We start from the raw sequence: 11,670 nt of genomic DNA, 5'->3' as shown, positions 1-11,670 counted from the left end.
GCACCCAGGAAGGGATGCCATTCACACTTAATCAAACTTTACAGTAAGGATTTAATCTAGAGACAAACTGTTCAAGATCGATCTGTGTTTATCGTCCCCTAATAAAAAAGAATCAAAGTGTTTTCACGAGGTTGGAGACAATCGTACTTTCGAAATTACCATGCTATTGCGCATGCCCGGTAGGAAGCCCGCTGCGTACGAAAACAAATATGGCTGCTGCATAGTGATAGTGACAGGACCGTCAACATTCTCGTAAATTGGTTTGAGGTTACTATGTTAGATCCGTGAATTAATCTTGTTGTGCGCGAGCAATGGACCCATCATCCATCAACCCGTCATTTGGCGTGGTTGGTTCCAGTCAGAGTCTAGAAACACCAACTGATCCGTCAGAAACGTCGCTTGTGCACAAACTTTCTGCAAGTTTGCCTCTTTCTTCGAGCATTCATGTGGACAGACCATCTGCTTACAGTAGCTCCATGCAAACTTTTAGGAAGCCGAGCAGTTCAGAATTTGCCGAGCAGATTCGGCAACTTGAAATCGAAGGGAGTAAACTGCGATCAGCAACTGTGTCTGCACTGTCCCAGGGTATGTGCTAACTTCAAAACAATAAAACCGAAACAAGACTGGACTTGTTTGCACTTCATGCGCCAAGGCCGAAAAGCTAGATTTACACTGACACAAAATATGACGTTCGTTTAGCTACACTTCTGCTTTTTTATTTCTTCCCGCTATTTACATTATTATTTTTTTCGTATTCCAAGTAAACTATTCTCAGGTGTAACTTGATTAATGATGAGTGTTGAAACATATGCATATATATGCAGTTCAATATGTATAGGTGATGATATGAACAGATTCTTGAATGATTTTTAATGGTGATGGTAGTTTGCTTTCTGGCTTAGCTTAAGAATGAAGGAGAGATTTGTATACTCTGTCCTTGACATCATATATTAATTACTATAAGTATAAGTAAACCATATTTGTGTGTCTAAAGAAACAGATATGTGGGTGTGTCAAGCCATCTCATTGAGTTTGCTGCCCCTGCCTCTCTTTCTCATCCCTGTCTCTCAGTCTGAAATTTCACTCACATGTTTTCTACCCACTATCCCAGTTCCCCACTTCTAGAATTAGTTATCTCACTCGATGTCTGCCCATTTTTATAAATTCATTCAGCATCAGTCTCCAGTATATAAGTTTTATTTATATATGATCTATATATCAATTTCAAATAATTGTACATATCTATATTTGTGTGTCTCTGTCCATAGTTTTTTTTGTTTTTGTTTTTTTTGTTGTTGTTTTTTTTTTACTTAATAATCTTAGATTCTTTTTAAAAGGAAGACAAATCTGTGCAAAGAGACTTACAGTGTCTTAGTAGATGTATATCTACTAATCAGTAATCTAGATTGGCATGATTCATTTGTGTACATCACTACATGTATCCAATGTCAACCTTCTCAGTAACTATGAAATAGCTATGTATTTGCATAACTCTTCCATTCATATACATTTTGTTATCTTTATCAGTTAATGATTTATTTTGAGAAATCTCTTGAAATCATTTGTAAACTTATAATTGTCTCTTACTTTAAATCAGCTTTTATTGGAAGTTCACATATCACACTGTTTGTTATTTAGAACACTGAAGATGAAAAGAAAAAAAAGTTTTTTTTGTGATTGATTATATGACCCCCCCCCCCCCCCCCCCCCCAAAAAAAAAGAAGATCTTGACCATCAGGTTGTAGAAGAAAAAAAATGTTTGAGATATTTATCATAGTAAAAGTAGTGTCACTTGTGTCTCTTTATTATTTATTTATTTATTTTTTCAGGTACTGGTGGTCTGAACACATCAAACCTGGGTGGCACCGAGGTAATTCTCTGTATATGAAATGTGTTTCTGTACATTTGTGTGTGATTGTGTTTATACTATTATATAGTTTATGTATGCATAATCATTCTGTGTGTGTGTGTGTGAGAGAGAGAGAGAGAAAGAGAGAAGGAGAGAGAGAGAGAGAGAGAGAGAGAGAGAGAGAGAGAGAGAGAGAGAGATGGCTGTTGTATACACGTACCTGTATTGTGTATACTTACAAGTTATATAAATTTGCACATTGAATATAATGTATTTAAACATATTCATATCAGAAATCTATAGTTGTAGAAATGTTTAACCAACTGTAGTTGATAAATGTTAGAGCTGTAGTTAAAGCAGCAGCATTGAAACTGTATGTTGCAAGAAATAAAATGAACATTTGTTGCTTTCATTTGAAAATTATTAATAATTATTAATAATATTTTTTCATTGTGATCATGACAAGCCAAAAAAATGTTTAATTGTTTTTTAGTCTTTTGATGTGTTCTGACTGGACAGTTTTACATTAAAGATGTGAGTGAACATTTGTAATGCTTTTCCTTTCAGATCAAACATGTAACATCACCACTTTCTACTTCGTTAGCTTCTCTTGTGGACATCTCAGCAGAGCAAAAAACTATCGCTGATCTGAGGTGAGTTCCTGGCTCATCACACATCTGTATAAAATTAATGTAGTCCCATAGGCATAGTCCCATTCATTCCTATTATTAACAGTCTACTATCTCCAAGCAGTTCAGTGATAGTTCAAGAGGGGGTCTTGTTGCATTTCCAAACTAAATTCTTTGCTGTCACCAGTTTGTGTCAGCAAGCTTTTTAAAAATAATCCTTTTTTTTTTCTTTTCCTTTTTTTTTTATTTGCTTACCTACAAATGAAGACTGTCCATATAATCTGAGTCACCCACTGACCCAGTCCCAGTTATTGTGTGGTAAAATCTTACATTAGAATTTTCTCTGGAACTGCAAGTAGGAACCATCTTGGTAGGATGCTGATGAGGTAAGAGAAAGATCGATGGTCAAGGTAATTGGCAAAAAGATCGAAATAGCTCATTAGAGATCTTGTTTTTCATCCAATTTTTATGAAACGTGATACATTGACAACATGATTCATACAGAAAATTAAGGTCAGATGTTAAAGGTCAAGACTACTGCATAGTATTTTACATTGTTTTCCAATATATATATATATATATATATATATATATATATATATATATATATATATATATATATATATGATCAAGACAGCATTCTTTTTTTTTCTTTTTTTTTAAGATTTTATTGATTTTCTTTTTCATCCACATAGAATACAGCTAGACAACCAAAGACGAGAAACAGAACGCCTACAGAGCCATCTTTTGGCGGATTCTTCTTCAGGACGCCCATTTTCCAGTGGACCATTTTCTTTTTCCTCAAGTCCAGCAAAGGCTGCATTCTCCACTGTCCCATCCACAGAGTTTTCAGCTCACACTGCTGCCCGGAGAGCTTTTGAGTGTGTGCCTCCGTAAGTTCTTTCTTTTCTTGTTTAGTAATTTTTCTTTAGTCTCTGTTTTATCTTCTTCATTTTAATGTTTGTTCCTTTGGGCAGATATGGAAGGTCTGTCCCAGTCACATGAGTGAAACAGCTGGGCTAGGTTGTATGAGTGATCTTCGCAGCGATAAGTTTGCATAGTTGTAAGAATTTTCCCAAATCTGTGAAATTATATGATAGATTCAGAACCCCATAGTCTTGAAAATTCTTACTCCTAAGCAAACTTAGTACTGTTTGGATTACTTGGGCAGCCTAGCCGAGGTGTTAAACTCTTTCACCACCAACTTTTTTGTGTGCATTCTCCCCAGTGCCAAATATTTCAGACTCAGTGCTCTCAGTCACGGTTCATTTTTTGTCACAACAACACAGTAGACTTGCTCACCTTAAACTTGGTCAAAGGTGTGTGTGGGGGTGAAGAGTGGGGGAGGGGGGACGAGGATGTTAATCAGTTTCCTGTTGCATGGGAGAGATGGCTGCAGCTGTCAAGCTTTGTTACAATGTTAAACAAATTGCCTATAACATGATCCCTCAATGTCGAGTAAAGTCGTCTATGTTGGTGAACTGACTAGTCAACTAAAGTCACCTATAGTGAAGAAACAGGTAACACACTTAGGCAGAATCTTGTGTGGTGTGTTTGTAACTGTATAATACATAGATCCGTAAATCTAAAAGGTAACAAATTGCACTCAAGGTTGCTGGCAAAAGGTGAAAAAAAAGAAGAAGAAAAAAAAAATCTCCCACTTTTAAGACCTTAATCGAGGTTTGGAACAGAATTCAATGATACTAACAGTCCCTGTACTAATCATAGTTTCCATTAATGCATGCAGATGCTTGCTTTGAGGTTGCAGCTCTCTCTAAACCACAGAGGAAATAGTTTAGAGGACAAACAGGCACAGAAGAGCACGTGTACAGTTTCTTAAGAAATTGCAGGATTTTGAAGCTTATTGCATGCAGAGAGCAAAAGTCATTATGTTTGTGGCTATCAGTACAAGACATAGGGTTCATATCTTTGTTGTTGTTGTTGTTGTTGTTATTATAATTATTGTTATCATTGTTATTAGTAGTAGTAGTGGTAGTAGTAGAAATATTGTTGTTGATGGTTTTTTGTTGTTGTTGTCATCATCATTGTTGTTGTTGCTGTTATAATCAGTAGTAGTAGTAGTAGTAGTATCATCATCGTCATTTGTTTCATAATCAGGTCACACATGGAAAGGGCTCTGAAGGAATCTCAAGAGCAAGTTGTTGAACTGAGGAAAAAGCTGCAAGACGTAAGTATCTTCACTACTTTCCCCGTTTGTAATATCTGGTGTTTTACATGGGAATATTGAACATTGTTATGTTTAGGTGATATGTGCATAACTATTTAAGCTTGATATAGATAAACAGTATATCTAAAGCAAAATCAAAGTGTACTATTCTAGAAAGGAACACATTGACAGCTTTCCTTGCTGTTTAGTGTGAGCCAGTTATTGTTCACTGTGATTAGAACCATACCAAAATTTGTTTATTTGTGTGTGTGTGTGTGTCTGTGTGTCTGTGTGTGCATGTGTTTGTGTATTGTCAACGTATGATCGGAAACTGGGATACACTTATTTGAAGAGACTTCCATAAATCTTGTTCTTGAACAAAAATATCTTGTCTTGGGTGTATATTATTAGTGTGTATGAGCGCGCACATTGTGTGTGTGTGTGTGTGTGTGTGTGTGACTGTGTGTATATGACTGTGTGTAGGTTAGTGTGTGAGCATGTTAGTGTGTGTTTTTGTGTACCTATGAGATCATTGTAGCAGGACATATGCTACGGAAATTTAAATCTATTAAGATTGATAAATTGAAATATTTTACAGAGTGCTTATGATTTGTGAACCTGACATACATATATATATATATATATATCATAACTCAGATGGGTCTGAACTCAGTTAACAACGGTGTTAAGATTATTATTCAAAATTTATTATTCTAATCATTCATCAGAAGCTTAGAATAAAATCATCTGATATGTTATAATGTGTTTTGTTTGTGTGTGTGTGTTAATTTATTTACTAATTTGCTGACTTGATTATATGTTTAATTATTGATTAAGTAATTTGTTTATTTATTTATTTATTCATCTGTTTATTGATTACTTAATTTGTTTATTTATATATTCATCTCTTTAAATTATTGATTGATTAATTCGTTTCTGTGTTTATTCATTTATTTATTCATTTTTCGATGTCTGCCAGGCAACAGAGAGCGTAGAGCAGCAGAAACGACAGTTCCGCGCCAGTAATGAAGAGCTGAAGTCCAAACTTCATGAAACGATTGTGAACAGAGACACAGTGCTAGACTTGAGGTGACTTTCCGTTCTTTTCTTTTCTTCTGTTTTTATTGTGTTCTTTTATTTTCTGCTCTCTTGTCATTTCTGGCTGAATAGTTGATTGTTGGTGGTGGTAGTCGTAGCGGTTGTACTTTGGGGTGGATGTGGTGGTGGTGGTGGTAGTGGTGGTATGAGCAGCAGCAGCAGGAGCAGCAATATAGACTAGTAGCAGTAGTGGTGTTGTTGTTATTTTCTGTCAGATCATGTGTTTATCATATATATGAACAAAGAGAGTCAGACAATAATTGTATTCCTTCCATTAAAAAATATTAAAAAAAAAAAAAAAAAAAAAAAAAAAAGGAAGGAAAAAAAAAAGTGGAACAAAAGATATGAAAAAAAGTTAGGTAAGTAGAGCTGTTGTAAATAGTCTTTCTCTGCCAGAAATGTTTACTTATGAATCATCAGTATGTGTGTGTGTGTGTGTGTGTACGTGTGTGTGTGTGTGTGTGACATGTGGCGATGGCGTACAGACAGAAGGAAGCGGCCAACCAGGAAAAGGCGATCAGGAAGATGGAGGCTGCTCTAACTCAGCTGCAGGAAAAGTGCCGGTCCCAAGAACAGGTCAGTGACTGAAAAAATCTGCTCATGCAGGTCTGCCAGCCGCAACGTTTTGAACACTGCATGCTCGGCTGAGCTTCTGTTGTTGTTAAATAAATTGATTGAAGCCATTAGCAAAAATCAAGCGGCGATTATTCTTTGATGAATTAATTGGTACCATATATGAGCGAACTGAACTCATTCAAAAGGGGAAGGACCAGCACTTTCAGCCAGTGATACTTTTTGTTCTTTAGTTCATGGTTGGCTTGAGCTAATCAGAGCTCAGTTTACTTTTTTTTTTTTTTCCAGCTCTTATAGAGCTCTCACTCTCCACCTGTGGTCACTTCCTTCCAACACTCTTTGTTAAGAAACAAAATATCTGTGAATAGAATTAGAAAAGCCAGCGATTAATTGATGCCAATTGCAGAGAAATGAGCATGTGCATAGAGCACCAATGAAGTTTACAGCAAATTATACCTGTACTTTTGACACTCATCTGAAAGTTCTGTGCACTTTGTCTTCAAAGTGCCAGAATGCAGACTGAACAATTTTTTTTTTATGGACCATGTTCAAACTGCATGACACATGTGGAGTGATGGCCTAGAGGTAACGCGTCCGCCTAGGAAGCGAGAGAATCTGAGCACGCTGGTTCGAATCACGGCTCAGCCACCAATATTTTCTCCCCCTCCACTAGACCTTGAGTGGTGGTCTGGACGCTAGTCTTTCGGATGAGACGATAAACCGAGGTCCCGTGTGCAGCATGCACTTAGCGCATGTAAAAGAACCCAAGGCAACAAAAGGGTTGTTCCTGGCAAAATTCTGTACATAAATCCACTGCGATAGGAGAAACAGATAAAACTGCACGCTGGAAAAAATACAAAAAAAAATGGGTGGCGCTGTAGTGTAGTGACGCGCTCTCCCTGGGGAGAGCAGCCCGAATTTCACACAGAGAAATCTGTTGTGATAAAAAGAAATACAAATACAAATACATTGAAGGTGAAAAGTACCCATGCTGTCTTTGTTCTTTGATGTTGCGAGCGGGACTACAATTGAGTGTTGGTGCTGCAACTATGCTAGTTTGCTACACTGACGTGATGAAAAGATTGCACATGAATCTTGCTATTAGATCACAGGTCTGTATGTGCCAAACAATTTATGTGTTCTCTGGAAGCTGATTGTTTAACTTGCATAACCTTCAGAGTTTTATTTATTTATTTATTTTTGTTTGTTTATTTGTTTATTAGTTCTCTGATTTCTGCAAATGGGATGTCATGTCTATAGCTGTTATAATCGTGTTGGTTAGGCTTCCACACTCTGTCTTCAGGGTCATGATTACTGGGTTTGTGTATACTTACTGAACATGCTCATGGCAGAATCTTGAACATGTATATTTGAACAGGTGCATGCATGAAGAGCATCAAATTGATTGCAGCATGGCAAATAATTATGTTAACCTGCACATGCGTGCACACACACACACACACACACACACACGTATGCACACATGCACACACACTCACACATATAAGATTACCTCCATTCATACACACTTGAGTGGATGTTGTGTTTGTAGATTCTGCCAGTCGTGTGTACACTTGATCAAAAGGTAGGGCAATACTGTCAGTATTTAAAATATATGAATAATTAAATGACTGCACAAATAACCAGGAGTGAATAAAGAAATGAGTAAGTAGATGAATAAATAGATACTCAATTTATAGATATGTAGATAAATAGGTAGATATATAGGTAGGTAAATAGTCGATAGATAGATAAATAGATGAATGAAAGAAAATGAAAAGGTTTAACCTACAACTAAAAGAGAGTGAAATTCAAAAGTTACTCACCCTTGTCAGCAACGCATTCTGTAATGATAACATAATGTCTAACCTCCCCTCCCCCCACCCCCACCCCCTCCCTTCCAAACCCCCCCTCCCACGCCCCCCCCACCCCCTGGCCCTCCAAAAATTTGACCTCATTCCAACACGGTGTTCCCCATCCTGTAAACAACCCCCTCCACCCCTTCACCCCTCACACCCACCACCTACTTAATCACCAGGCTCTGGCCGAAATGAGCAAGCAAGCCGAGTCCAGCAGCCAGACCAGCTACGCCACCACCATGGCGCTGGGCCAGCTGCGAGCGGCGCTGTCGGCCAGGGAGCGGGCCAGGGGGCGGCCCTACCTGGAGGGGGACCCGGCTGGCTCCAGCCACAGCATGGCCGCCCTGGTGCTGACGCTGGAGAAGTGCCTGCAGGAGGCCGACCACGACACGGAGAGCGGGAAGCAGAGAGTGCTGCAGGTGTGTGTGTGTGTGTGTGTGTGTGTGTGTGGCAGGTAGAGTGTGTGAACTGGGAATTAGTATGGTTTGAAGAGTTGGGGGGAGGGTGTGTTTGTGGAGGTAGGTGGGGGGGGGGGGGGGGGAGGGGAGTAGTGGGGGTCAGGGGGGAAGTGGAGTGGAGGGGGGAGGGTAGGAGGAGGAAGGGGAGGGGTGTTGAAGATTATTTGTAGTCGAGTCAGTCAAATAATCATTATCATCTGTAAGAATTTTTCAGTTACAGTTTGAAGGAGGTGTCAGAGTGTGTAGAAAGATTCATGAACTAGACACAGCATCTGCATTAAAAAAAAAAAAAAAAAAAAAAATGCCTTGACCTATGCATAAAGCCAATGAGCTTTTCAGGACTTGAGAACATACTCTAGGTTGGCACACCTTACCCTAGGTTTGCACAAAACATTAACGGAAAAGAAATCATATAGGTATTTAAACAAAATAAGCAAAGAAATAAATGCTTTGAAATATGATAAAATGAAATATTATCTAAATGACTGAAACAAAGAAATTCACATACGTTCATGTATACTGTTTACAGTTTCAGTTTCAGTTTCTTAAGTTAAGGGAGAGTCACTGTATTCAGACAATATACACTACACCACATGCCTGACAGCAGCTAATCACTATATGTTCAGGCTTGAATGCATGCATATATTTATTTATTTGTTCGTTCGTTCTTTAGTTTCACGTCTTTTCACTGTAAGTGATGTTATTTATTCATATGATTATTATTATCACATTCTGCCTTTTATCTGCTGTCACACTTGTCTGCTTTTCTGTTCTTTTTTATAAGTGTTCCTTTCTTTTTCTTTTTTTTTCTTCTTTTTTTTTTTAAATTCCGTTTGTTTATTCTCCTTTCTCCATCCTCAAAGTTAAAACCCATTTGTTGCAGCTTGAGCGAGAATTGGAAGAGGTGAAAAAGAATTCTTTTGAGAAAGAACAGTTACTGCTGAAAGATCACCAAGAACGGTGAGAAATGATGTGACAGTTTTGTTTTTTTTAAACTTGTGCTTTTACTGTTGTCTTCTTGTGTGTGCATGTGTGTGCACGTGTGTGTGTGTGTGTGTGTGTGTGTGTGCACAGATTTCTTTGTGTGAAATTCAGGCTGCTCTCCCGAGGGAGAGCGCGTCGCTACACTACAGCACCACCCATTTTTTTGTATTTTTTTCCTGCGTGCAGTTTTATTTGTTTTTCCTATCGAAGTGGATTTTTCTACAGAATTTTGCCAGGAACAACCTTTTTGTTGCCGTGGGTTCTTTTACGTGCGCTAAGTGCATGCTGCACATGGGACCTCGGTTTATCGTCTCATCCGAATGACTAGCGTCCTGACCACCACTCAAGGTCTAGTGGAGGGGGAGAAAATATCGGCAGCAGAGCCGTGATTCGAACCAGCGCGCTCACATTCTCAGGCTTCCTAGGTGGACGCATTACCTCTAGGCCATCACTCCATGTTTCTTAGGTTGTTAGATTTACTAAACTAGTTTTTATGTCAGAGAATGATGCAGGAGAGAAAATGTAATTCACAGAAATCACACTTACAACAAATGCTAGATGCAAGAGTGAAGAATATAATAGGAAGATAGCACATATGTTGTTGGTTTTTTTGTGGTGTTTTTTGTGTGTTGTACTTATGGTTTTTGACTCACTTGTATAAACAAAGTGAGTCTATGTTTTAACCCGGTGTTCGGTTGTCTGTGTGTGTGTGTCTGTGTGTGTGTGTATCTGTGTGTCTGTGGTAAACTTTAACATTGACCTTTTCTCTGCAGCTACTTTGTCAGTTGACACCAAATTTGGCATAAAAATAGGAAAAATTCAGTTCTTTCCAGTCATCTTGTTTAAAACAATATTGCGCTTCTGGGATGGGCACAAAAAAATAAAGAATGGATCCTAATTATATGCAAACTGCATTTACTGTTATATTTATATTTTTTGTATTCTCTAAACTTGGCACTTTGATCTGATATTCTGACCCAACAGCTAGAGCAGTCATTATTATCATTTTTGGCTCAAACAGGAACTTCTTTTGCTAAGCATGGAAGCTTTATTTATTTTTGCAAACGTTTTGGTGCAGATAGAAAAAAAGGGAAATTACTATGTAATGCTAGTGGAGTTAATGTGCTTTAAACTGATCTTTCTCATCTTAAACATTACATTTTGAAACAAGAGAGGCAAGGCCTTCAAGACTCACTTGTGATGCACTTAAAAAAAAAAAAAAAATGCAAGCTTTTTTATGTATTGAGTATAATTTCAAAATGTAATGTTTAAGATGAGAAAGATCAGTTTAAAGCAAACTAAGTTCCCCAGCAGAGTAATTTCCCTTGTTTTACTGCCTACACCAAAACGTTTGCAATAAATAAAACTTCCACGCTTAGCAAAAGAAGTTCCTGTTTGAACAAAAAATGATATTAATGATAGATCTTTGGTTGGGTCGAATATCAGATCAAAGTGCCAAGTTTAGATAATACAAAAAATATAAATATAACAGTAAATGCATTATACTCAATACATAAAAAGCTTGGATTTTTTTAAAAAGTGTATCACAAGTGAGTCTTGAAGGCCTTGCCTTTCTTGTTTTTTGTTTGTTTTCCTTTGTTTGATTCTTCAATAAAATATGATTAACTATTTTTAATGTCAATAGACAGTGACCTCAAATATAATAACACACACACATACATCCATACATATATACCGGAATTTTCTGTACACTGACACACATGGTGTCAAACATTCTCATGTTTCTAATTATAGTTTCAGTCTAATGACTAGTGCGTTATCAATTCATCAAACTTATCAATATTGTGTTTAATTTAGCTTTCTCTGCTGTCATGTTGTGAATCAAAACTTGTTCATAAACACTTGTGAAGAGTAATTGGTTTACTCTGCAGATGCCTCATGACCTTGATAAACTGATGTTTGTTTAAAAAAAACAAAAACAAACACATATACAATCTTTGGAACCTGCTGGAGTCTCTTGCATAAAGAAAACAGATCTGCAACATGTTCTGAAGCAATTAGTGTGTGGATTTTGAAGCCCAGAATGCTTTCC

At 37.5% G+C, this 11,670-nt stretch overlaps 1 protein-coding gene across 3 annotated transcripts in view; it reads left to right on the top strand.

Moving 5' to 3' along the window:
- Positions 1-247: 247 nt before the first annotated feature.
- LOC143298797 (uncharacterized) overlaps positions 248-11,670 on the top strand; it is a 38,840-nt gene continuing 27,417 nt past the window's right edge. For all 3 annotated transcript variants that reach the window (XM_076611765.1, XM_076611764.1, XM_076611763.1), the window contains exons 1-9: positions 248-585; positions 1,830-1,870; positions 2,417-2,502; positions 3,174-3,371; positions 4,597-4,666; positions 5,625-5,734; positions 6,229-6,319; positions 8,355-8,594; positions 9,517-9,593. In XM_076611765.1, coding sequence (XP_076467880.1) covers positions 312-585; positions 1,830-1,870; positions 2,417-2,502; positions 3,174-3,371; positions 4,597-4,666; positions 5,625-5,734; positions 6,229-6,319; positions 8,355-8,594; positions 9,517-9,593 — 1,187 coding nt within the window. In that variant the 5' untranslated portion in view covers positions 248-311. The remainder of the gene's footprint in view (positions 586-1,829; positions 1,871-2,416; positions 2,503-3,173; positions 3,372-4,596; positions 4,667-5,624; positions 5,735-6,228; positions 6,320-8,354; positions 8,595-9,516; positions 9,594-11,670) is intronic.

Source organism: Babylonia areolata, chromosome 24 (genome assembly GCF_041734735.1).
Source record: "Babylonia areolata isolate BAREFJ2019XMU chromosome 24, ASM4173473v1, whole genome shotgun sequence".
Lineage (NCBI taxonomy): Eukaryota > Metazoa > Mollusca > Gastropoda > Neogastropoda > Buccinidae > Babylonia > Babylonia areolata.
Note: the sequence above shows the minus strand (reverse complement) of the source record. Positions and strands in the feature narration are given on the sequence as shown.